Genomic DNA, 27806 nt, shown 5'->3' on the forward strand with positions numbered 1-27806 from the left:
GGAGACGCCCCACCTCAGGCCCGCGGCGGCGATGCGGGCTCCTTCATCTCTCTCGCGGCGGGTCGGACAGGCTGCGGCTGCGGCGAGAGCCGGGGCTGAAACGCGCTCGGCGCCGGCAGGCCGGGACGCAGCCCTCCACGGCACTCGGCTCCCGCGGGACGCGGGGGCCTGGCACGGCCAGCGCAGGAGTCTGCGTGTCGGCGGGCGCCCCGGGCCCTCGCGGGCTCGCGCGAGCCCCGTTAAGGTCCCGGACACTGCGGGCCCGAGGGGCAGCGGCGCAGGCCTCACAGGGGATTCGCGCCCTGGACGCCGCCCGCGCCCTGGAGCCGCCCGGGAGCCCGACAGTCTGCAGTTCACTGGCCGTCTCCGCGCGGGCGCGGTGGTGCGCAGCCGCGTCTCTCCGCACCTGCAGCCCCTCCTCCGGTCTCTGGCTACTTGAGTGCGCGTCCTCGCCCAGCCCGCGCCTTCCCAGGTCCTTCCGTTTGCGCCCCGCCTGCGTCCTCTTTCCTCCTTCCATCCCTGCCCCTGGGTCCTCCGCGCCTCGCCGCCCCCGATTCTCCACCCTCCCATCCGTTCGTTCTCTCCTTCCCCTTTCCTCCTTCTCGCTCGGACCCTGTCCCGCAGGATCGCCCTGCTCGGGCCCCGCTGCGGTCCCGGCGTTCTGATTGCGCGCGTGGAAGTGTGAGGCCTGCCCAGGGCTCCCGAGCCCCACCCGAGAGGGCGGCCTGAGCTGCGGGCCGGGGAGATGTCTGCGCACAGGAGGACGGTGCCCGTCTCCAGTCTCTCCCTCTCGCCGGCTTCTCCTTTTCCCTCTGCTCGCCTTGTCCATCTGTGTGGCTGGAGCCTGCCCAGGCAAAATAAAACAAAACAAAACCATAAAAATTAAACACAAAATAGGGAATCCATTGTGGGAATAACTGCTGATATGATTTTGGTTATATGAGCTCTGAGGCTTCTTTAAAGTTAAATTTGAAGATGATTCTTTTTAGGTTATTTCATGATTAAAATTCCCTGTATTATATCTATTCTTTTTATCTTGTAGGTACATAGACAGACATATAATGGAATATATGAAAGCCCTGTGTCCCCAGCCCTGTGTTTATGTTCATATGTGCTCTCTCAATCAGTTCACATAGCAATCTGTGAAATGAATGTTATTATTGTCATTATAAAGGACGTAAGATCCCAGCAATGAGCAATTAGTTTACATTGGTGTTTTCCCTCTGTCAGCAAAACTTCTTTATCTTATGAATGTGACCTGTTTATGTTATGTTTCTGAATTACTCTATTTGCTTTTCGGTAGAATTCATTATTAAATGTGGTTTTAATAAAACACGTAGCTTTGTCTACACTCACGTCAGTTTTAAGGTGCATATATGACATTACTTTCTTCCTCCTTCATTCATTAATTAAGCAATAAATATCTTTCAGTCCAAATAATGTAACAGTTGCTGGAATTCAGTGGAGAAAAAAAAGAGACCCAGGTCTTGCCTTACTGTAGAGCGTCAGAGAGTTTATTATTCATTGGGAGAACTTCTGTATAGGTCAGAAATTAAAACAGCATAGGGGACTATGAAAGCACATAGGAGGGATACTCAGCAAAAGCCAGGAGAGAGTCAGGAAAGGTCCTTTCGATAAAAGACATAAAACATTGAACCTAAAGAATGAAAATCTTTCCATAATATCAATAGGCATGAGGTTTTGGTAAGAGAATCCTTTGGAGATGGGATGTACAACAAAGGCTAAGAAGTTAAATAGAGTATAATATAATAAGAAACATTAAAAATTCAGTATACCTGTGGTTAATACATATCTTCATTATTTCTTGAATACCCATTGTATGCAATGCACTATGTTGGGCAATAAGAAGATAAAAGTATATAAAGGAAGTCACAAAGCTGGAGAGACATAAATGCAGAATTGTCTTATAGTTATGCTAAGGTTTAATGCCTAAAACAATGGGGGAAATGCTGAACAAATGAGTTCAGTGAGACTTGAAATTTGTAATGAGAACTCTACCTGTTGCATAGGAACAAGATTGGAATCGGCAACACAGTCAAGAGGCTATCCCACTGATTTAGGTTTGGAAGAATGGTAACCTGAACTCTGTTGGTGCCAGTGGGTGTTCAGACTGTGGCGGACACACATTGTGATCAGTATGAGTCTCATTCACCAGATCTTGGCCCCCATGTCCCAGCCACTTTGGTCCCAGGCTGCAAATAGCACATAGCTCCCTACTTGTCTAGATAAAATGAAAGCTGGCTCACTTGAGGGATATTTCCTCTCCCCCAGGGCCCACCAAGGCACAATGCCTGACTGGCATGGGGACACAAAAGGCTAGACACCTTGCCTCAAATTGAAACCAGCTCTCTAGTGTAATGTGTCTTCCAGAGTTTCTGTGGCTCCATGCTGATGCCAGTCCCCAGCAGAGACCATACACTTTCTTCTCTCTCCTACTCTTGGCTTCCCTCCACCCTTCTCCTATAAATCATTTGCATGAAAATCTCTATGTCAGACTTTGCATATAAAGAAACCCAAGCTATAATGAAGAGATATAAAAGGATTGAAATGATAGTTAGTAACAAAACAATATAAGATACAATGAAGGTTTGTGAGAGAAAGGCCATAAATGAAATCCATGTTTTGGCTTAGATCACTGTGTAGAGGTAGAATGCAGGATGGAACAAAGAGAAAAGATGAGTTTTATTTGAAATATGTTGGATGAAATATGCCAGACAACCAAGTAGCAATGTTCAGTAGATGTTGAATAAATAGATCTGATCCTCAGAACTGGGCAGAAGAAATGTAGGATTCTTGACCATAGATGTGATTATTAAAACCATAAAAGCAAGAACTTCCTCATGGGATTTATGGAACCATGGATGATCCCTCAATGGCCTATCAAATGATCTATAGGTATTTTGATATTTTCAGGAAAAATAAAAAATAGATAAAATTTTCAACTTTGGAAAATTCCATTTTATATATTATTAGAGATCCAAAAGGACATTAAGTCCATAGTATTGAAGCTCAACTGCTTCATGAACATGTGAATCAAGGACTTGAAATACTATAAAATAAAACTCTTCTGGCCAGATTGCAATGACCTATGCAGATTCATATCTGATCCATCACACTCTCAAATTCAAACACATTTTTGCTATTTGAACTCTTACCTCTCATTATGAACTGTGATGATACTTTTCAAGGAGAAATGGAAACACAATATTCAGCCCAAGAACAATCTAATGCTGAGTGACATCTACCTAACCTTCTTCCTTCCAACAAAAGTCTGATAAACAGAAGTTTGCAAAAATCTTCCAATGCTTAAATGGTTTTAACTTTGTTTTATTTTCTTTTTTGGTTTTCCCTAGGTATGATGAAATTTATGATTTATTCAGCAATTTAATGGTTTTGCATACATTAAGTGGGTGTTCTATAGTTATTGTAATTATTCAAAGAATTTTCAGAATATTGCCAGATCAAAAAGTGGTGGTTTTGATAAATGCCTCTGGATATCTGAAAGACAATGGAAAACTGATTTTTAACATAAAGTAAGAGATTTTAATAAACCATAAGTCATATCAAATCACAACTTTGCTAAAAATCTTGTGAGAGTCCTCCAGTTCATTCAAGGAAAAGCCAAAGTCTTTGCAGTGGCCTCACGACATTACCTGTTCTGGGTCACAGTGAATTTCCTGACCTCTTCTCCCCCCTCTCTCTCTCTTCTCTAGCTGCACTGGCCTCCCTCCTCTTCTGTGAACACATCATGTGCTGGTTTGAAATGATGTATGTACCCTAGAAAAGTCATATTTTAACCCTAATCCCATTTTGTAAAGGCAGCCATTTCTCCTAATACCTATTCAGTATTGTATGTTTGAAACTGTAATTAGATCATCTCCCTGGAGGCATGACTTAATCAAGAGTGGTTGTTAAACTGGATTAGCTGGAGGCATGTCTCCACCCATTCAGATGGGTCTTGATTAGTTTCTGGAGTCCTATAAAAGAGGAAACATTTTGGAAAATGAAGCAATTCAGAGAGAGCAGAGAAGAATGACATAGCCATGAGAAGCAAAGAGTCCATCAGCTAGTGCTTTGGAGATGAAGAAGGAAAACACCGCCCAGGGAGCTTTGTGAAAGGGAGCCAGGAGAGAAAGCTAGCAGATGATGCCATGTTCACCACATGCCATTCCAGATGAGAGAGAACCCCCCTGACCTTGTTCACCATGTGCCTTCTCACTTGAGAGAGAAACCCTGAACTTCATCGGCCTTCGTAAACCAAGGTATCTTTCCCTGGATTCCTTAGAGTGGACATTTCTATCAACTTGTTTTAATTGGGACATTTTCTCAGCCTTTAAACTGTAAACTAGCAACTTATTAAATTTCCTTTTTTAAAAGCCATTCCATTTCTGGTATAATGCATTCCAGCAGCTAGCAAACTTGAACACATCAAAACATCTACTGCCTCACAACGTTCATGGATTTCCCTTGGCTAGGCTCCTTCTTACTGTTTCATAACTAACTCTCTCCTCTTCTTCTTACTGAGTCCTATTCTGCCTATTCCCTCCCTTCACCTATGCTTTATTTTTCCATACTCTTATCACTCTGTTATACAGTATAAGTTATTACTTATTGTGGGTTTGTTTGTTTATTGGTTTTTTTTGCCTCCTGTAATAGACTAAAGCTATGAGGTGGGCAATTTCTTTTCTTTTTGGTTCACTTATGTTCCACTAACAATCTAGAACAGCCTGGAGTGGAAACTCAATAAATATCTGTTTAATAAATGGATATTAACCAATGAAAATGTTGTTTATCAAAATGAATATGATTAGACCTTAAATATTGGTAATAAAAATATTTCATGCTTTGGCATAGCACAGAGGAGATATCTGATATAAATTCTATATGCAATTTAATTTTCTCATCTATACTAAAAATTAAAATAGTAAATAAAACTGTTGTTCTCTATCCATTCATTTTCACTCCCTTTTCTACATTCTTTCTCACATCTCCTGCCAAAACATTAATGTTGCTTAGAGGGATCTGATTTTTATTCTGAAGTTACTTTTAATGCTAATAAAATTGTTTATTGCTACAATTTTCCATTTTCACTAGTTGGGGTAGAATTTGGCCAGAGTTTCTGAATTATTCACTGAAAATCTTATCTGAGTATGATACAACTTTAATGTTCAAAGTTTCAAATCGTGCTCTAGGGTGGGCCACAGTGGTTCAGCAGGCAAGAATGCTCACCTGCCATGCCAGAGGACCTGGGTTCGATTCCCAGTGCCTGCCCATGTAAATTAAAAAAATAAAAAGAGTTAGTGGTGTGTGCATCTGCATTCAGTATAAAAAAAATCGTGCTCTAATTTATCCTTAGATTATATGTGAGAAAAGGGTAGATCAAAACCCCAAAGAATTCCAACCTCAGATGTCATCTGACCTCAATTTTAAAGGTCCATGTTTAAATGCTCAGACATGTCAAACACTGACAGTACTTTGGCAGAACTTGGATTCCAGGGCAGTGTATAGTGAATATTTAATGAGGTTTCATGGTCAATTCACCTCAGAGCTTGAAGGAACCTCAAGGGATCCTTGACAGCTTCTTGCCTTTGGGCAGTTAAATGAACTCCTTGAAGAGGACACTCTGCAAATTTACCCACCATAACTGGGAATCTTGATCATTGCCTGAGAACTGTGAGTTAATTTAGGATCTTTTGACTAGGAAGTTTCATGCAGGGTCACATTCATTGGCTGTTTTTTATTTCCCAGGCCAAGAAGGCTTATGACATTCCAGTATTATGCTTTTAAATAAAGAGAGCTTTAGATTTGTCATTGAAAGATCTGGAGTCTTACATCTCAGCTGCAAATTCTCAGCTGTGTGGGCTTAAGTGGTGTGTTTCCCTCCTCTTGGCCTCAATTCCACATATTTAAGGCTGATGAATAAGAACATAAATATTTTTTATCACTTTTTCTGAACCATAAAACTTAATTTTATGTATATTATTTATTTTTAGACATTTCAGAGACTTCTAAAGGTAAACCTTCTTATTCCCATTTATTCTAGAGAAACTGAGGCCCCAAATTGTTGCCACTTGCCATACACCTTCCTTGAGATTTTACCAGTCCAGTTTTCACAACAAAGGTCAGGTATTGGGGCATGATTTTCTCCAAGCAGTTTCTCTGGGAAACATGGGGCTGTTGGTTGACACTGGTCCCTGCAATAAAAGTGCAAAGCATGGTGCAGTTCATTCATGACATTATCCCAACTCCATTTCTGACTGTCACCTCTTTTCCCCATCCCCACCTTGACCTTATGCTTCATCATCATTTACCAAACAGGTCATCTGTAAGCCAGAGATCTTGGTATTAATTTAGTCTCACAGGTAGGAAGATATTTTGTAATTTAATCTATCCCAACTTTAATAACATGCAACCACATTAAAAGAAAGAATCAAACTTTATTCCCTAGAAGTACAGGAGCATATACTCTTAGACATATCTTTAAAAATTATCATGTAATACAAAAAACAATATTCAATAATTCCTTTAACTTTTCTCAGCTCTTTCTTTTATATACTGATGTGAAACATAGACAGGATTAGAAATGGGAGAAAATTGTATTAATCATATTAAATAATTATTTTTATTACTAACATTTTACAAAAGAACTTTCAAATCAAAGAGATTAAGAAGCTGACTTAAGAACAGTCTCTTCAATAAATGGTGCCTAGAGAACTGGTTATCTATATGCAAAAGAATGAAAGAGGACCCGTATCTCACACCCTATACAAAAGTTAACTCAAAATGGATCAAAGATCTAAACATTAGGTCTAAGACCATAAAACAGTTAGAGGAAAATGTAGGGAGATATCTTATGAATCTTATAATTGGAGGCAGTTTTATGGACCTTACACCTAAAGCAAGAGCACTGAAGAAAGAAAGAAATAAATGGGAGCTCCTCAAAATTAAACACTTTTGTGCATCAAAGAACTTCATCAAGAAAGTAGAAAGACAGCCTATACAATGGGAGACAATATTTGGAAATGACATATCAGATAAAGGTCTAGCATCCAGAATTTATAAAATGATTGTTCAACTCAACAACAAAAAGACAGCAAATCCAATTACAAAATGGGAAAAAGACTTGAACAGACACTTCTCAGAAGAGGAAATACAAATGGCCAAAAGGCACATGAAGAGATGCTCAACATCCCTGGCCATTAGAGAAATGCAAATCAAAACCACAATGAGATATAATCTCACACCCACCAGAATGGCCATTATCAACAAAACAGAAAATGACAAGTGCTGGAGAGGATGTGGAGAAAGAGGCACACTTATTCACTGTTGGTGGGAATGTCAAATGGTGCAACCACTGTGGAAGGCAGTTTGGCTGTTCCTCAAAAAGCTGAATATAGAATTGCCATATGATCCAGCAATACCATTGCTAGGTATCTAACCAGAGGACTTAAGGGCAAAGACACAAACGGACATTTGCACACCAACGTTTGTAGCAGCCTTATTTACAATTGCAAGGAGATGGAAATAGCCAAAATGTCCATCAACAGACGAGTGGCTAAACAAACTGTGGTATATACATACAATGGAATTATCCAGCTCTAAGATAGAATAAACTTATGAAGTATTTAACAACATGGATGGACCTAGAGAACATTATGCTGAGAGAGACTAGCCAGAAACTAAAGGACAAATACTGTATGGTCTCATTGATATGAACCGACATTAGTGAATAAACTTGGAATATGTCATTGGTAATAGAGACCATCAGGAGATAGAAGTAGGGTAAGATAGTGGGTAATTGGAACTGAAGGGATACAGACTGTGCAACAGGACTGGATACAAGAACTCAGAAATGGACAGCACAATACTACCTAACTGTAATGTAATTATGTTAAAACACTGAATGAAGCTGAATGTGAGAATGATAGAGGGAGGAGGGCTGGGGACATAAATGAAATCAGAAAGAAAGATAGATGTTAAAGATCGAGATGGTATAATCTAGGAATGCCTAGAGTGTATAATAATAGTGAAATGTTCACTGTACAAATTTTAAAAATGTTTTGGCATGAGGAAGAACAAAGGAATGTCATTATTGCAGGGTGCTGAAAATAGATGATAATACTTTAAAATGTCACCTTATGTGTGAGACTAAAGCAAAAAATGTTTATTTGTTACAAAATTTAATTTTGACTAGAGCATTTCCTAATATAACTCATGTAGATAGTTTGATTGAATGTCATAAGTACTTGGAATCTCAGGTAGCACATGAGATTTTGTTGGTTTGTCCAGAGTGATCCCCTGATGAATCCCAGAATGATTTCCTCAGTGACTGGAAAAGTATTTGCAAGCCCTGTTCAGGAAATGCTGAGAGTGGGGAGAAATTCAACTTCCCCAAGTTGAATTCTTGATATTCTCACAAGCAGTGTGGACAACCAAAACTATAGGCTGAGCCCCCAGTCTTGGGGTTTGTTCACATGAAACTTAACCCCACAAAGGATAGGTCAAGTCTACTTAAAATTTAGGCCTAAGAGTCACCCCCAAGAGAGACTCTTTTGTTGCTCAGATGTGGCCTCTCTCTCCAGCCAATATGATGAGCAGTCTCACCACCCTCCCCCTCTCTGCATGGGACATGACTCCCAGGGGTGTGGACCTTCCTGGCAACGTGGGACAAAGATCCTGGAATTAGCTGAGACTCAGCATCAAAGGACTGAGAAAAACCCTGGAATGAGCTGAGAATTAACATAAAGGGATTGAGAGAACCTTCTCAACCAAAAGGGAGAAGAGTAAAATGAGACAAAGTGTCAATGGCTGAGAGATTCCAAACAGAGTCGAGAGGTTATCCTGGAGGTTATTCTTACACATTAAGTAGATATCACCTTGTTGTTTAAGATGTAGTGTAGAGGCTGGAGAGAATTGCCTGAAAAGGTAGTGCTGTGTTCCTGTAACAATATTTCTTGATGATGATTGAACAATGATATAACTTTCACAATGAGACTCTGTGAATGTGAAAACCTTATGTCTGATACTCCTTGTAGCTACTATATCAACAGAAGGGTAGAACATATAGAATAAAAACAAATTATAGGGGAACAAATGTTAAAATACATTCAGTTTGAAATAGTGGTAAATGAAAGCAAGGGGTAAGGGGTATGGTACATATAGTTTTTTTTCTCTATTATTATTTTATTTCTTTTTCTGTTGTCTTTTTATTTCTTTTTCTAAATCGATGTACATGTACTAAGAAATGATGAATATGCAACTATGTGATGATATTAAGAATTACTGATTGCATATGTAGAATGGAATGATATCTAAATGTTTTGTTTGTTAATTTTTTTAATTAATAAAAAAAAGAAGTTGACTTAAATCCACACTGAGGTGTGTGGAGGAGCCAGTGCTCACAGTCTGCCTTGCCTGTTTGACCTATATGTGCCTTTAGCTGACTTCAAAGACTTTCCTACCCTCTAGAAGAGATGTGCTTTGGCATATCATCAGGAGAATGGAATGAGGATTCCTCACCCACAATTGAGAGTGAGTTGCTGTTTAACTGATTGGTCTGAGTCACCCACTGGATGAACCTTTGGGACTGCATAGGGAGACATGGTTTCCTTGTAGCTAATGAGGCTGAAAGCCTGACTCAGGCAGTCTAAGATTTGTGGGAATTACTATAAATATCCAACACAGTTAAGAGAGAAACATTTTACTCCTGCTTTTTTCCAAAGGGAACTTGTAGGACCATATCTAGCTTCAGAAGCATTTCTCTCTCAGAGCAGAGGAATAGTTTTTTCCATAAGGAAGTTTTCAGAAACCATATTGAGAAACTTCCCCTATTTTCACACCCTTCTCCTGTAACTTAGATGCTGATATTTTGTCTAACCCAGGGCTTCTGAGGGGGGGCTGTGTGAAGGTGGGCTGCAGAGTCCTCTCCCTCTGTAAATTCCCAATCACCATAGCCTCCCATGATTGAAAGTATCACTGAAACACAAAGTAGTACAGTGTTTGCATGTTTTATACAGACTTCACCTTTCACCTACTAAGTAAATTAAAGTTGAAGATATGAAAAATATGCTTATTGGAAGACAGCTATTTACTATTGGGATAAGTTTTGCAATCTGTCTGAAATCTTTTCTTCATGTGACCTCCTCAAGACTGATTTGATTGGCTCTATGCCAGTCTGTCTCCTGAAAAGAGATTGCGCTCCTGGAGCATATTTCCAAAATAGAGGGTTTACAGTCTTTCAGGCTACCAAAACTTCCCCAGCCTCGGAGTAAGACTACACTGCCTCTCAAAAGCCTCTCTGCTCACAAAGGAGAGAGTAAACACAACATGGTGCTGAGACCAGCCTAGGAGTTTCAGTGTTTCAGGATCCTTTCATGTAAAGACTTGAAGATTAGTGGTGATGTTTCAGGAACAGTGCATAGATAGGGCTGCACTTCTATACACTTGCTCCTGGTGACCCTTCCTCATGTGACCCCACAACTGCACACTCTTGCTGATTTGGCAGAAAATAACACTGCAGGGGGTCAAGGGGAAAGAAGCTGTGATGAAAGTTTGGTCAAACTACTCTTTCCTCCCCTCCCCTGTGCTCACTGACATTTTACTCTCTCCTTCTCTGACTTCATTTGCTCTCTGCCTTTTCTTTCCTTAACTACTATTCATGATGTACCTAGTTTGCTGCTTTGTTAATTGTTCAACAATGAAATTTACAAAACTTGATTTGGGGGCCAGGATAGGAAGTGAAGGTGTCAGTTGGTATCCTCTTCTGCTGCTTTACAAATTTTCTTTTCTAGAATGCAATTTTCATGGATGGTTGGGAATTGCTGTTTTATATGACATATAGTATGGATGCTAGAGGGAGTAGTTACCTAGTAACTTTCCTAGTTGTAGACCAACTTAACCCAGTCAAACTCTCTATCAAAGGTCAAACGTTGTATATAATAGAACAAGATAAATGATCACACTACTTTGCAAGAGAATGTACAGGTCAAATAAAACAACAACAAAAGAATATCTGGGGGTGAAAGGGGAGTTCAGTGGTAGAATTCTTGCCTGCCATACAGGAGACCTGGGTTCGATTCCTGGCCCACACACTTCCCAAAAAACAAAGAAACAAGCAAAACAAACAAGAAAACCAAACAATAAAAAAAGTTTTCAAAAAATGATGCTACAATAACTCACATGGAAAAATAATGAAATGTGACCCTGCCATACAGCATACAAAAAATATATATATACACATATATATATAAATTATAAGGTAATACTACCAAAATATTATATAATTTAGGATTCTCTTGTTCAAATCAATGCAAGTTTAATAAAGCTATATTTATATTGGTTCATAGAGGATAAAGGTAGATGTTAATTTTCTTGTAAAAAAGAGAAGATGAGCATACATACAGACTCCTGGGAACAGATTCATTTGAACAGGTTAAAATTCAAACAGGTGGATGGAAAACTTGAGACTTTAAAGAAGAGAAAATATATCCCTCAAACTGGGTATGTGGAGATTTATAAACAAAAATGTAGCACAGTCCAGGAGTATTAGGAAATAATGGAAGAACTAAATGTTTAAATTCTGAGGCAGTGTTGCTTTGAAACAAATCACACACAGAGTTAAAAGTGCCAGTTTCTTATCTTCACGTCCTCAATTTTTTTTTTCTTATTCAAAACAAAATAGAATTTCATGACCTGGCTTTCATGGCTGTCCATTATCTGCCCACAAACTTATCTCCATCACTTTTTTATTTCATAAGAATGTAGTTTAAAAGAGAAGTCCCTTATAATAGTTTACTTATTTATCTGAACTTACTGCTCCTTTCCTCATAGCCAAGGAAACTGCCTTTTTGTCTTTAGCTTCCTTTAGGAATCAATGGTATCAAAATTAAATAATAATTAATTCATTTTCTTTTTTATACTCAAGAAATAATTGGGAACTGCTTTCAGAATTTCTAATTAATATAATGTAGCTATTGTTATCATATTGAGCAAAATTATTGTAGCTGGACTTATAAACTCTTCCAGTTTTATTGTGACTATGTAGTTTTTGTTTTGTTTTGTTTTTTGTTTTGGCTGCACGGTCTGGGAATTGAATCTGGATCTCTGGCATGAAAGGTGAGCATTCTACTACAAAACCACCATGCACCTGACTATGTAGTTTTATTAGAGTAAATGGAGGATGGAACTGGAAAAATAAAGAATTTGGGGAGGACACTTTTGTGGTTCACCCTACTGCAGACTTTGGATATTTTTAATATGCAATATATTTATTCTATAATTAAAATAATTCTAATAAATTCTGATAAAACCAAATTGGAAGGATGCTTAATAATCATTACTAATAATTTTATACATATGCATCTCTTTTGCTTCAGTAATTCCATTGAAATTATTTTGATGCATTATTAAAAATACAGAAAAATTTACAAATGATGAGAGACTCATTCAGAAGCTTTTTTACGAGTGAAAATTTGAAAATTCCTTAGATTAACAAAAAGACAAATGGTAAAATTTGATATTAAGAGATTTTTATGTGAATTTGCAGCTGTTAAAGTACATAATTGCTTAAGGATCCCCTTTAGTTACAAGGAAAAATGCTTGAAAAAAAATCCAAACTGAGAATGAGAATGTATAATAATTTTACAGGATAATTGCACTTATGTAAATATGTATATTTTTGAAGAAAGGATATAATGAAGAATAATGGAGAAACATCTGCATGAAGATTCTGAAATACTTTTAAAATTATGTTTCAAAAGGAATAAAAATTGGTAGAAAAACATCTGAAAGATAGTGGTAAGAAAATCATGTGAGTGAAGACATTACTCAGGCTACATAAGTATATAAAGATGTAGAACCAGTTGGATTTTTAAAACAGCAATATCATGCATCTAGCATGAGTAATGGATAATTTCATGTACATGGTAATTTCCCTTCATAATTCCAGGCTCTGCGATTTATTCAAACATCTCATGTGTCCTTAATGACAATGAAGGTAATATGTCCACCATGAGCCAAAAGTTGGAAAAACAATTCCTTAAAATACTCCAATCAAGAAATTGAAGGGATCAAGAATAATGAATACAAATAGGTGTCCAAATCATTGCTTTCACAATGTGACTGTGTGATTGTGAAAACCTTGTGTCTGCTGCTCCTTTTATCTATGGTATGGATAGATGAGTAAAAAATACGGATTAAAAATAGGTAAATAATAGGAGAACAAATGTTAAAATAAACTGAGTAGATTGAAATACTGGTGATCAATGAAATGGAGTGGTAAGTGGTATAGAAAAACATAGGGAACAAAGGTTAAAATATATTGGATTGATGGAAATGCTAGTGGGCAATGAGAGAGGGAGGGGTAAGGGGAATGGTATGTATGAGTTTTTTCTTTTTATTTCTTTTTATGGAATGATGCAAATGTTCTAAGAAATGATCATGGTGATGAATATACAACTATGTGATGTATTGTAAACCATTGATTGTACACCAAGTATGGAATGTTCGTATGTTAAGAATGTGCATTTTTTTGTTTTGTTTTGTTATGGCAATAAATATATTTAAAAAAAAACATATTTTTCGTGATAGGAAATCTCCAAACTGAATATTTTTGAATTATAGGAGTATTGTTTTTCAGTTATTGAGACCAATATCTACGCACATGACATACATATATGCATACACTTAATAAACTGTCTGTAAGGGTCTCTAGTTTTCACATGAATTCAACATTTGACAACATTAAAATAACTTGCTTAAGATCACACAGCAAAGTCAGCAATTCTCAAACCTTGATAGAGAACACAATGAATCACCTACTTGTTTTTGTTTCTCCTCCACAAACCTTTGTTTTCCCCTGGAAGTTTCCATAGTTAAAGCTTGGGAATTGGCATTAGAAAGAATTCCCATAGGATTATAATGCACGAAAACCTTTTGGAACAACTGAGTCTGTTGCCTATCAATTAGAATTATAAGGTAATAGTTGAGTCCAACTCCAACGCTCTTACTAAATAAGCACTTTCTCAATTCTCTTTGAGGATAAACCATTCATCACCTGTGTCATTTCCACATCTATTGTAAGCATGGACCTGAATAGCAGCGTGAATGAGTTCTTCCGTTTGGGTTAACATGGGATGGATGGTCTAAAGAGGAAATAGTGTTTGTCATCTTTTCTCTGCCTTGCAACTCTGCTGGCAAATTTACTTATTGTTATGACCATCTGAAGCAAATGCTAGGGATCCTCATGTATTTCTTCCTTTTCTACTTATCCTTTGCTAATGTCTGTTTCTCCACAACCATGGCTCCCAAGTTGATTAGAGATGCTTTTTCTGAGAAGAACATCATCTCCTAGAATGAGTACCTGACCCAATCTTTGCAGTTCACTTCTTCCAGTGCATGGAGATGTCGCTGCTCCTCCTCATGTCCTTTGATCAGTATGTTGCCATTTGAAATCCCCTGAGATGCACAACAATGGAAAGCCACATGTCTGTGGTGTGCTGTTGAATCTGGCCTGGGGGGTGGGGATTAGGAATCTTGCATCCACTCTTCAGCACAGATTATTTTAGCTTTGAAATAACCCTTCTGTGGCCCTAATGTTACTGATCACTTCTGTGATATGCAAACTCTGTTGAAATTTGCCTGCATCTACTCATAGTCTTTAATAGTGGAGCCATACATGCGGTGAATTTTATAATTCTGATCATCTGTATTTGAATCTTACATTCTCTGTGTAACCAGAGTGCAGAAGGAAGAAAGCGAGCTCTCTCCACCTGCAACTCCCAGATAATTGTGATTAACTTATTCTTTGTTCCATGTTTATTCACATACAATTACCCTCCAGCCACATTTCCAAGTGGTCAAGATGGCAGCCGTATTTTACACAACTGGTTCATTCTTGCTCAACCGTGGAATGCAGAAGCTTCAAATGCCGTGAGAAAGTTACAGTGGAACAAACTGCGATTTGAGAAGGAATAGAGGAGAAGACTCTGCTTGCTTATTCCATAATTATTAAAATAAAATTAATTGATACCACAGAAAAAATATTCACATTATGACAGGAAATATAATCCTCTCTTACTAAGACTTTTAGGAAAATAGAATAATGGAGAAACATTTTATTTTGAGTTGGTGTTCAATAGAGTAACAGAATGTCAATTGCAGCAAGATTTGTAGAGCCAATACCAAGCAATCAATTAGTTTCCCTTCATTCCAGCTTCAGAGCCAGATTTTACTATGCCTAGAGATTTACCTGCCTTTATACATTATTCTGGTTTGGGTTTTATTCTCCTCATTATTAAATACATTCTAAAAATTTGTCACTGACTTCTACCTGGTATGTTGTTGGCTTTGGCTGATAATTCCGAATCTAGATCATATTTTCTGGTCAACATTCAGCCCAAATTCACTGCAAGAGGACCATAAACATAAGTAATTAAACCTTTATTGTATGCTTGTTTTCTTTCTTTCATTCTTTCTTTTTTTGTGTGTGTACTGTATCACGGGTGGTAACATTTCATTCTTTTACCATGTAAGTATCCTATTATTGCAGTACCATTTGTTGAATTTTTGTTAGTTTTTTTGTTTGTTTGTTTGCTTGTTTTGGGGAAGCACATGGGCCAGGAATCAATGCTTGGTTTTCTTTTTATATCATCCTTAAATTTGGCCTTTCATCCACTTCTTGACCATGTACAAGGAGATTAATCATATCCATCTTTGTTCAAATAAGGACAAACCTGACTATAATAAACATCTACTGGCTGAGGCATAATCTCTCATTTTAATATTTTTTATTCACATTAATCTATTAATTTATTACATTTAGCTTTATAAACCTTTTTGTAATTTAAATCAATGGACACTGCACAAAATTTGGATTGAATTTGTGACAATTTTATAATTTTGTAAGAATTATATTATGATAATCAACACTTCATGGATGAAATTATAGATATGAAAAAGCAAAAACCTGGCATGTAAAAGAGAGTGTTTATGTATTTCATTAATTTCCTTCTGTCTACTCCAATATAACAGAAAGCAAAAAGGAATATCTGCAATGAGTCAGTAATCAAACTCACACGTTAACTCCTGATTTCTCAGTTACAGAATGAAGCCTGGCTTATTGAAAACTTTTGGTGAGGGCCATGGCATTTTAGCATTTCTATGCCCTTCTTTAATTATTTGCAGTTATTAGATTCATTTTACTAAGAGCTCTGACCAGGACCATTGGAAAAGATCTTTGCTTTTTCTAGAGGCAGCCCTTAGGGGAATCCCAAGGCTGGTTCTTTCTAATGTCCAGGTTTGTTTATAGTAATTACAAAACTAAAGTTTTGCATCTTGCAGTTCAGATAGTTATTTCTCTCTCTTTGCTCTTTTAACTTCAGAAGTACCAATTTATATAAAATTACCTATTTTTTATTAGGCAATTCTGAAAGGGTTTTTTTTAAAGAATCTTTGTTTCTCTTTCACCATCCAGAGGTATAAGACTATACATTGAACAGACAGACACAAACAGAAAGTTAGCTGTACAAAAATCAGAAACAGAAATACTTCTGAGAGGGACAGCTAACAAAAGGATTGAATATATTGTCTCATCCCATTTCTACCTTTTTGAAGAACAATTTTAACTGTAATATTGTTAATTTTAACTAATGGTACTATTCTCATTTTAGATCATTTTGAAGCCAGATTATTTTACAGAAATAAACCCTTTTATTATAGACTCATAACTACAATCTTTTCAATTTTCAATACAGCCCAAATGTTTCCTTTTTAAAAAGGATCTCCCTAGTCAGAAACCAACTACGAACATTTGGCTAATAAAAATGGAGTAATATACCAAGTAATAAATTTAAACAGACATTTAACGCATTATATTTAAGTAACACATCAATTAATAACTTGATCAAACACACCAACTAACAATTAAACAGACATTAAATGCTTAACACACCAATTAACAATTAAACAAGCATTAAAGTCTTACTGTATCCAGGTAACACAGCAGCTAGCACTTTAAAAACAGACCTACTGAATTTCATTAAATACCAATTAATTGTTGGATTACTCATTTTCTAGGAGTATACTCAACTGACAAATTTAGGTCAAGGCTTTAACCTCTTAGAGCATGGTACCCAGAAAACAAGTGTAGAGGTCAGAGCAAAGGGGAACATTCTGGAAGCTCTTAAAGAGTCTAGATCAAGGAGACTTTAACCACCTATTTACTACCCAATCCACTCTCACCCTGATAACCCACTCACCCCATCAGATGTCAGGATATGGAACTGGAAACAGTTTCTTTGAAGCTTTTTAAGGTGCCACAAGTCTCTGGAATGCTGGCAGAATAGAGAAAAAAAGATTCAGTTACCTAGCATACCAGTTTTTCCAATTTTAACTGGTATTGCATTGAATCTATAAATCAATTTAGGTAGAATTGACATCTTAACTATATTTGGTCTTCCAATCCATGAACACTGTATGCCCTTCCATTTATTTAGGTCTTCTGTGATTTCTTTTAGCAATTTCTTGTAGTTTTCTTTGTATAGGTCTTTTGTATCTTTAGTTGAATTTATTTCTAAATATTTTATTATTTTGGTTACAATTGTAAATGGAATTTTTCTTGATTTCCTTCTCAGATTGTTTATTACTAGTGTATAGAAACACTACAGATTGCTGAGTGTTGAGCTTGTAACCTGCCACTTTGTTGTACTCATGTATTAGCTCTAGTAGTTTTGCTGTGGATTTCTCAGGGTTTTCAACATTTAGTATCATATCATCTGCAATCAGTGAGAGTTTTACTTCTTCCTTCCCAATTTTGTTGCCACAACAAGCCAAGGAACAGCATGGAATGCAGGCCACTCACCAGAAGCCAGGAGGGAGAGGCATGGAAAAGATTCTTCCCTTAAGAGAAAGCACAGCTCTGCCAAAACCTTGATTTCAGACTTCTGGACTCCAATATTGTGAGATAAAAAATTTCTGTTGTGTAAGCCAACAACAGTGGCTTTGTGGTACTTTCTTATAACAGCCTTGGAAAACTAAGTCATACTCCTAAATGTTTTTGTCAAGCCTCTCCCCTCTCATTTATTCATTACCATCCCAGTAAATGTGCTCAACATCTCTCAATAGACTCTTACCATTTTCCTTGCTATCAGTTCTGCTCTTCTTAAATTTAGTCTTCCCACTGCAGTCAGAATGAGTTCTCTGAAAAGTAAATCTGACTATGATGCAACCCTTTCCACCCTGAAAACTGGTTTTCTATAGAATAAAGTTCAAAGACCTTAGCATGACATGGTCCAGCCCAACCAGATTCTCTAGCCTCACTTCTTATGACTTGATCTAGTTACTATTACCAAGAAACAGACCCCATCACGTAATCTCAAAATGACCCTTTTATGATGCTTACAGATTCTGTGGGTCAGAAATTCGGACATGATCAAGCAGAAATGGCTTTTCTCTGATTCACATTATCAGAGACCTCTGCTGGGAAAACTCAATGGCTGAGGACGACACAATGGCTGGTGTCATGGTTAGGGACAGGTGTCAACTTGGCCAAGTTGTGGTACCTGTTCATCTGATTGGGCAAGCGCTGGCCTGTTTGTTGCAATCAGGACATTTCATAGGATTAGGTCATGATCACGTCAGCTACATCCACAACTGATTCCACTTGTAATCAGCCAAAGGGGAGTGTCTTCTGCAATTAGTGATGCTAAATCCAATCATGGGAAGCCTTTTAAGGAGGACTCAGAGGAGACAGGTTGCATTCCTGCTTTGGCTGGTGAGCCTCTCCTGTGGAGTTCATCCAGGCCATCCATTGGAGTCATCGGCTTCACAGCCTGCCCTGTGGATTTTGGACTCTGCACTCCTACGGTCACGTGAGACACTTTCATAAATTTTATATTTGCAAGTGTTCCCTGTTGATTCTGTTTCTCTAGAGAACCCTAACTAATACATCTTGGTACCAGGAGTGGTTCTTAAGGAACAGAATCTTAAAAATGGGTTTTTATGAATGGTTTTCTACTCTGACTGGGCTCAGAGACACTAAGGACTCTGATTCCCATAATCAGAATGACACTCCCAATCCATGGACTGAGTTGGCAAAGGAGATAGTCAAAATATCATCATTCGATTCTCCTAATGCTTCGCTTGTACGAAGCCAGACTCTGGGGGATAATGTTTTTGACACCTTTACAGAGTTTTGTAGAAATAAGAGTTATAGAGATGTTGGTTGGTTGTTGTTAGATACACTGTCTACATTAAAGGGTGAAAGGGATGGGCTTAAGGCTTCAAACAAGAAGCTTAAGCACCGTCTGAAAGATGTAGAGGTTTCTATGAGTATCCTGAAGGAAAATTTTATTTCCTGTAGCCGTAGACTTGAGATCTCTGAAAATCAGACTCAGAATCTTATTGTTAGAGTAGCAACTTTACAACGTAAACTGAAATCTCAGTCTTGCATGGTGTTTGCCGTTAAAGTGAGGGCATTGATTGGAAAGGAGTGGGACCCTGAAAAATGGGATGTTGACATATGGATTGATAATGATGTTGGGGGTGAGGCTGAAACCCTAGACCATGCTGAGCCTTCTTTAGATAACCCTGTAATAGTCTGCCCTGAGGACATAGCCGCCCCACCTCCAGCCTGCCTTGAGGAATTGGCCACCCAACCTCCTCCTGAAGGGATTAGCCCTAGAGTTATTAATCCTGTTTCACCAAATGAAACTGCAAATGAAAGCCCTGAAGCAAATGGCTTGGAAGATATTTATGATTCTTTTCATGACCCACCCCCACCACCCCTCATTTCTTCTAGACCTATAACTAGACTAAAGTCCCAACAGGCCCCTAAAGGTGAGGTACAAAGTATCACACATGAGGAGGTATGTTATACTCCAAAAGAACTGTGTGAGTTTTCCAATTTATATAGACAGAAATCAGGGGAATATGTGTGGCAATGGATTTTAAGAGTGTGGGATAATGGTGGGAGGAATATAAGGCTGGATCAGGCTGAATTTATTGATATGGGCCCACTAAGCAGAGATTCTGCATTCAATGTTATAGCTAGAGCAGTTAGAAAAGGTGTTAACAGCTTGTTTGGGTGGTTGGTTGAAACATGGATCAAAAGGTGGCCAACATTACCTGAGGTTGAAATGCCAGAACTGCCCTGGTATAATGTAGATGAGGGGATCCAGAGGCTTAGAGAGATTGGGATGTTAGAGTGGATTTGTCATGCAAAGCCTGCTCTTACAACCCAGGAATGTCCAGAGGATGCACCTTTTACCAGAACAGTGAGAAATAAATTTGTGAGACTAGCACCATCATCCCTCAAGAGCTCTGTGGTTGCACTTCTCTGTAGGTCAGATATTACTGTAGGAACTGCTGTCACTGAGCTGGAATCCTTAAACACAATGGGGATGACAGGATCCCGAGTTGGCAGAAGCCAGGTGGCAGCACTTAATCACCAAAGACAGGGTAGACGCGGCTATTATAATAGACAACAAACTCAAAGGAGGCATCAAAATTATATGACACGCAGAGATTTGTGGCATTGGCTAGTAAACCATGGGGTGCCTAGAAATACAATAGAAGGGCAGTCTACTAAATTCTTGTTGGAGCTGTATAAACAAAAGAGTTCTAGGTCAAGGGAACAGAAGTCTAACTTGAATTACAAAAACACAGAGTCACGGCCCCTTAACCAATTTCCAGACTTGAAACAGCTTACAGACCCTGAGCCCCTTGAATGAAGGGGAGGCCAGTTCCCTATGGGGGAGAAACCTGTTACACTGCCACAAATTTATACTGTTAATCTTCCTCTAAGTCTTCCCCAAGGAGACCGAAGGCCTTTTACCAGGGTAACTGTGCATTGGGGAAAAGGAAATGATCAGATATTTTGGGGATTATTAGACACTGGTTCAGAAGTGACATTAATTCCAGGGGACCCAAAACGTCACTCTGGACCACCAGTCAGAGTGGGGGCTTATGGAGGCCAGGTGATCAATGGATTTTTAGCTCAGGTCCATCTCACAGTGTGTCCAGTGGGCCCCTGGACCCATCCTGTAGTTATTTCCCCAGTTTCAGAATGTATAATTGGCATAGACATACTGAGCAACTGGCAGAATCCCCACGTTGGTTCTCTAACTCGTGTAGTGAGGGCTATTATGGTGGGAAAGGCCAAGTGGAAGCCACTAGAACTGCCCCTACCAAGCAAAATAGTAAATCAAAAGCAATACCGTATTCCTGGAGGGATTGCAGAGATTACTGCCACTCTTAAGGACTTGAAAGATGCAGGCGTGGTGATTCCCACCACATCCCCATTCAACTCTCCTATTTGGCCTGTGCAGAAAACAGATGGGTCTTGGAGAATGACAGTGGATTATTGTAAACTCAACCAGGTGGTAACTCCAATTGCAGCTGCTGTTCCAGATGTAGTATCATTGCTTGAGCAAATCAATACATCCCCTGGTACCTGGTATGCAGCTATTGATCTGGCAAATGCTTTTTTCTCAATAGCTATTAGTAAGGACCACCAGAAACAGTTTGCTTTCAGCTGGCAAGGTCAGCAATATACTTTCACTGTCCTACCTCAGGGGTATATCAACTCTCCAGCCCTATGTCATAATCTTGTTCTCAGAGACCTTGATCGTTTCTCCCTCCCACAAGACATCACACTGGTCCATTATATTGATGATATCATGTTGATTGGACCTAGTGAGCAAGAAGTAGCAACTACTCTAGATTTACTGGTAAGGCATTTGCGTGTCAGAGGATGGGAGATAAATCCAACAAAAATACAGGGGCCTTCCACCTCAGTAAAATTTCTAGGTGTCCAGTGGTGTGGGGCATGTCGAGATATCCCTTCTAAGGTGAAGGATAAATTGCTGCATCTGGCCCCTCCCACAACCAAAAAAAAGGCACAACGCCTAGTGGGTCTTTTTGGATTTTGGCGACAACATATTCCTCATTTGGGTGTGCTACTCCGGCCCATTTATCGAGTGACCAGAAAAGCTGCTAATTTTGAGTGGGGACCTGAACAAGAGGAGGCTCTGCATAAGGTCCAGGCTGCTGTGCAAGCTGCTCTGCCACTTGGGCCATATGATCCAGCAGATCCAATGGTGCTGGAAGTGTCAGTGGCAAATAGAGATGCTGTCTGGGGCCTTTGGCAGGCCCCTGTAGGAGAATCACAACGCAGACCCTTAGGATTTTGGAGCAAAGCCTTACCATCTGCTGCAGATAACTACTCTCCTTTTGAGAAACAGCTTTTGGCCTGCTACTGGGCCTTAGTAGAGACTGAACACTTAACCATGGGCCACCAAGTTACCATGAGACCTGAGTTGCCTATCATGAGTTGGGTGTTGTCTGACCCACCAAGCCATAAAGTTGGGCGTGCACAGCAGCACTCTATTGTAAAGTGGAAATGGTATATACGAGATAGAGCCAGAGCAGGTCCTGAAGGCACAAGTAAGTTACATGAAGAAGTGGCCCAAATGCCCATGGTTTCCACTCCTGCTGCCACATTACCTTCTCTTTCCCAGACCAGAGCTATGGCCTCTTGGGGTGTTCCTTACAGTGAATTGACTGAGGAAGAGAAAACTCGGGCCTGGTTTACAGATGGTTCAGCACGATATTCAGGTACCACCCGAAAGTGGACAGCTGCAGCATTACAACCCCTTTCTGGGGTGTCCTTGAAGGACAATGGTGATGGGGAAATCCTCCCAGTGGGCAGAACTTCGAGCAGTGCATCTGGTTGTTCATTTTGCTTGGAAGGAAAACTGACCAGAGGTGCGTTTGTATACTGACTCATGGGCTGTTGCCAATGGTTTGGCTGGATGGTCAGGGACTTGGAAAGACCATAATTGGAAAATTGGTGACAAAGAGGTCTGGGGAAGAAGTATGTGGATAGACATTTCTGAGTGGGCTAAAAACATGAAGATATTTGTGTCCCATGTGAATGCACACCAAAGGGTGACTTCAGCAGAGGAAGATTTTAATAACCAAGTGGATAAGATGACCCATTCTATGGATACCAGTCAGACTCCTTCCCCAGCAACTCCTGTTATTGCCCAATGGGCTCATGAACAAAGTGGCCATGGTGGTAGGGATGGAGGTTATGCATGGGCTCAGCAACATGGACTTCCACTCACCAAGGCTGACCTGGCTACAGCCACTGCTGAGTGCCCAATCTGCCAGCAGCAGAGACCCACACTCAGCCCCCGATATGGCACCATTCCCCGAGGTGACCAGCCAGCTACATGGTGGCAGGTTGATTACATTGGACCACTCCCTTCATGGAAGGGGCAGCGATTTGTTCTAACTGGAATAGACACATACTCTGGATATGGGTTTGCTTTCCCTGCACGCAATGCTTCTGCCAAAACTACTATCCGTGGGCTTACAGAATGCCTTATCCATCGTCATGGTATTCCACATAGCATTGCTTCGGATCAAGGAACACACTTCACAGCAAATGAAGTGCGGGAATGGGCACATGCTCATGGAATTCTCTGGTCTTACCATGTTCCCCATCATCCAGAAGCTGCTGGATTGATAGAACGGTGGAATGGCCTTTTGAAAACTCAATTACGGTGCCAACTAGGTGGCAAAAACTTGAAAGGCTGGGGTAATGTTCTCCAGGAAGCTGTGTATGCTCTGAATCAGCGTCCACTGTATGGTGCTGTTTCTCCCATAGCCAGGATCCATGGGTCCAGGAACCAAGGGGTGGAAATGGGTGTGGTGCCACTCACTATTACTCCTAGTGATCCACTAGGAAAATTTTTGCTTCCTGTCCCTGCTACCCTGAGTTCTGCTGGTCTACAGGTTTTAGTTCCAAAATGGGGTGTGCTTTCTCCAGGAGAAACAACAGTGATACCACTGAACTGGAAGTTAAGATTGCCACCTGGCCACTTTGGGCTACTTATGCCTCTGGATCAACACACCAAGAAGGGGATTACATTATTGTCTGGGGTAATTGACCCTGACTGTCAGAAGGAAGTAGGACTGCAACTACATAATGGAGGTAAAGAAGAGTTTTCTTGGAATATAGGAGATCCCCTGGGGCGTCTATTAGTACTACCATGCCCTGTGATTAAAATCAATGGAAAACTGCAACAACACAATCCAGGCAGGACCACTAATGGCTCTGAGACTTCAGGAATGAAGGTTTGGGTCACCCCACCAGGCAAAGAACCACGGCCAGCTGAAGTGCTTGCTGAGGGGAAAGGGAACATGGAATGGGTAGTGGAAGAAGGTAGTGATAAATATGAACTTCGACCACGTGATCAGTTACAGAAACGAGGACTGTAATGCTGTTTTGTTTGTATTATACTATTTAAGTTGTAAGATATCAAGTTTAAGAATGAATGTTGCCCAAGGATTTGCACACTATTCTGGAGAGATTTAATGTGTTTCCAGTTATATGCAGGACAGTTGAGTATTGTCAGGTAAAAGAAAAAATGTGTGCTTGTTTTCATTTGGAAATTAAGTATGGTCTAAGGTGATATATATATATATATATATATATATATATATATGTGCCAAGTTGACAAGGGGTGGACTGTCATGGTTAGGGACAGGTGTCATCTTGGCCAAGTTGTGGTACCTGTTCATCTGATTGGGCAAGCGCTGGCCTGTCTGTTGCAATGAGGACATTTCATAGGATTAGGTTATGATCACGTCAGCTACATCCACAGCTGATTCCATTTGTAATCAGCCAAAGGGGAGTGTCTTCTGCAATTAGTGATGCTAAATCCAATCATGGGAAGCCTTTTAAGGAGGACTCAGAGGAGACAGATTGCATTCCTGCTTTGGCTGGTGAGCCTCTCCTGTGGAATTCATCCAGGCCATCCATTGGAGTCATCGGCTTCGGAGCCTGCCCTGTGGATTTTGGACTCTGCGTTTCTACGGTCACGTGAGACACTTTCATAAATTTTATATTTTAAAGTGTTCCCTGTTGATTCTGTTTCTCTAGAGAACCCTAACTAATACAGCTGGCAACTAGAATCATGTAGCAATTCATCTCACACTTATGCTGGAATGCTCAAAGGCTGGAACTATCAACCAGAGTACCTACATGTGGTTTAGTTGGTTTATAGCAAGTGAGTTCACAGAGCTGAATTATTTACATTGCAGTCCAAAGCTCTGAGCAAGATGGAGGCTGGAGGCCTTTTATGACACATTCCTGTAAATCACACAAAATCACTTTAGCAGTTTTCTCTTGGTCAAAGCAGGCACAAGTCTACCCCGATTCAAGGGGAGGGGACACAGACTTCCACATCTTTTTTTAATTTTTAATTTTTATTGACAAAATATAACAACATACAAATATGAACATTCTTAACATATGAACATTACATTCTTGGCATATAATCAATGACTCACAATATCATCACATAGTTGTATATTCATCACCATGATAATTTCTTAGAACATTTGCATCACTCCAGAAAAAGAATAAAAAGAAAAAAGAAAAAACTCATACACACAATATCCCTTACCCCACCCTCTCATTGACTGCTAGTATTTCCATCTACCCAATATATTTTAACCCTTGTTCCCCTAGTTTATTTCTATACCCCTTACCACTCATTTTCATTGATCACTACTATTTCAACTTACTCAATTTATTTTAACATGTGTTCCCCCCTATTATTTAAAAATTTTTAATCCATATGTTTTACACATCTGTCCATACCAAAAGAAGCATCAGATGCAGGGTTTCCACAATCTCACAATCACATTGTGAAAGCTATATCATTATAAAATCATCTTTAAGAAATATGGCTATTGGAACACAGCTCTACAGTTTCAGGCACTTCCCTCCAGTCTCTATAATACACCTTAAACTAAAAAGGGAATATCTATATAATACATAAGAATAACTTTCAGGATAACCTCTTGACTCTGTTTGAAATTTCTCAGCCACTGACACTTTATTTTGTCTCATTTCTCTCTTCTCCTTGTCAGTCAGGAAGGTTTTCTCAATCCCTTGATGCTGAGTCCCAGCTTATTCTCGGATTTCTGTCTCACATTGCCAGGGAGGTTTATACCCCTGGGAGTCATGTTCCATGTAGAGAGGGGAAGGGCGGTGGGTTTGCTTGTCATGTTGGCTGAGGGAGAGAGAGAGGTCACACCTGAGCAACAAAAGAGGTTCTTTGGGGGTGACTGTTAGGCCAAATTTTAAGTAGGCTTAGCCTATCTTTTGCAGGGAAGACCTCTTGATAGAAAGAGTATCAATACTTTGAGGTCAAACTTAAACCTCCCCCCTTCCCCCAAATTGGATGGATTGCAATACTAGTGGTCAATAAGAGGGAGGGTAAGGGGTATGTGATATTTGTTTTATTTCTTTTTCTGGAGTGATGCAAATATTCTAAAGATGATCATGGTGATGAACATGCAACTATGTGATGATATTGTGAGCCACTGATTGCATACTTTGGACAGATGGTATGGTGTGAAGATATCACAATAAAAATATTAAAAAATGTAAAACCACCACATGTCTAGTCTCTCAAACTCTATATTCTGACATGGAGCAACTGCAGTTCCTTACACATATTTGTTAATTCATCTTCTTTTACAAATTTAGGTCTTCATTACATTTTCTTTGCTGGAGTATCTTTTTCTATCCTTATTCACCTATGTTATTCATCTGGTTAATGGAGAGCAAGAGCTGTTTCTTACTCTTCTTTAAATTCTCAAAGCAATTTAATAAAAAGCAAAAGTTTGTCATGATTTTGAGTTCTCAGTATTGAATATTTATAACTTTGTGATTCAAATCTTTTCAATTTAAATGTATCATGCAGAAAATATTTCTGAAACACAGGAGCCCAGAAATTGTAACTACATGGTATGCAGGTAGCCATGTCTCCCTTCCGCCCAAGGAGATATTTTTAACCAATCGAGACAGTCTTCCCATAGAAGGCCGCACTTGACCTCAGCCTATGTCTCAACACAAAACTTCGAAAACAATTTCCAGCTCCTTGGAATACACTCTTCCCTGTTTTTAATCAGAAATTAATTTAACTTTTTCTTGATGCTTTGATTTTTTGGTATCAATTAATGTACTGCTCTGTAATGTAGTATTGGAGGAATAGGGTTGGTAGGTGACCTAAAGAAAGAAAGTAAAATCAGTTGGATACTTACTGTATACCACAGCATGTAAACCTACATCACCTCCTTTAACTCTATCAACAGCTCTTTAACAAGTGTGGTCTCCATTATGTAGATGAACAAGCAGGGATTCAGAGCCAATTAATTTTTTTCCAAGGTCATGCAGTTTGTACATATGGTATAGCCAGGATTTAAACACAAACTAGTTGGGTTCCAGAATTCTTTCGTTGGTCTTTCTTTGGAAGAACGAGCTAATCAATCACTGTGCATCTATAAAGAATGCCTCTACACCCTGCCTCTCATGTGACTGCTGGGTACAGGTGCTTTCGTCAGGCTTCATTAGCGACAGTGAGGTTATTAAGAGGCATGTAGTTCCTTGTCTGTTCTACTTCCTCCTCTGGATCAGTCTGAATGACAATTACTCTTCCAATTTTCTCACAGGCTCAGCTAACAAACAATGGATAAGGTGAAAGCAAGCTTTAATGCCACCTTCCATCCTCTTCCTTTCCGAACTCCAATAAAGCAAAAAACAAAGGGAAGTAATTTTTTCAATTTTAAATATAATTTTTTTACTTTATATAATAAATTTATTTATAAAATAAATAATCTCATTCCTTCAGGCAGTGGCCAGGAAGGACCTGTCCTTCCATCAGCAGCAGCCTGGCTTAAGTTCGGGCTCTATTGTTTTCAGATTCTCC

General features: G+C 39.3%; 1 protein-coding gene across 5 annotated transcripts; it reads right to left on the reverse strand.

The window, feature by feature from the left end:
- Window positions 1-6042: 6042 nt before the first annotated feature.
- Window positions 6043-18545, reverse strand: LOC143672819 (uncharacterized). Of its 5 annotated transcripts, XM_077147297.1 has the most exons (5): window positions 18293-18388; window positions 18150-18216; window positions 17277-17351; window positions 14381-14475; window positions 6043-6215 (listed from the first exon to the last, which is right to left on the reverse strand). In XM_077147297.1, exons 1-5 carry the CDS (start codon window positions 18298-18300, stop codon window positions 6056-6058), a joined length of 405 nt encoding a protein of 134 aa, XP_077003412.1. In that variant the 5' UTR covers window positions 18301-18388; the 3' UTR covers window positions 6043-6055. The 5 variants fall into 5 exon arrangements, 1 of the variants encoding a protein (XP_077003412.1); XR_013170051.1 differs by lacking the exons at window positions 14381-14475; window positions 18293-18388 and adding an exon at window positions 18419-18545; XR_013170050.1 differs by lacking the exon at window positions 14381-14475 and adding an exon at window positions 15350-15424 and having other exon boundaries at window positions 18150-18385.
- Window positions 18546-27806: the final 9261 nt, after the last annotated feature.

The sequence above is a fragment of the Tamandua tetradactyla genome (assembly GCF_023851605.1).
Source record: "Tamandua tetradactyla isolate mTamTet1 chromosome 16 unlocalized genomic scaffold, mTamTet1.pri SUPER_16_unloc_1, whole genome shotgun sequence".
Taxonomy (NCBI): domain Eukaryota; kingdom Metazoa; phylum Chordata; class Mammalia; order Pilosa; family Myrmecophagidae; genus Tamandua; species Tamandua tetradactyla.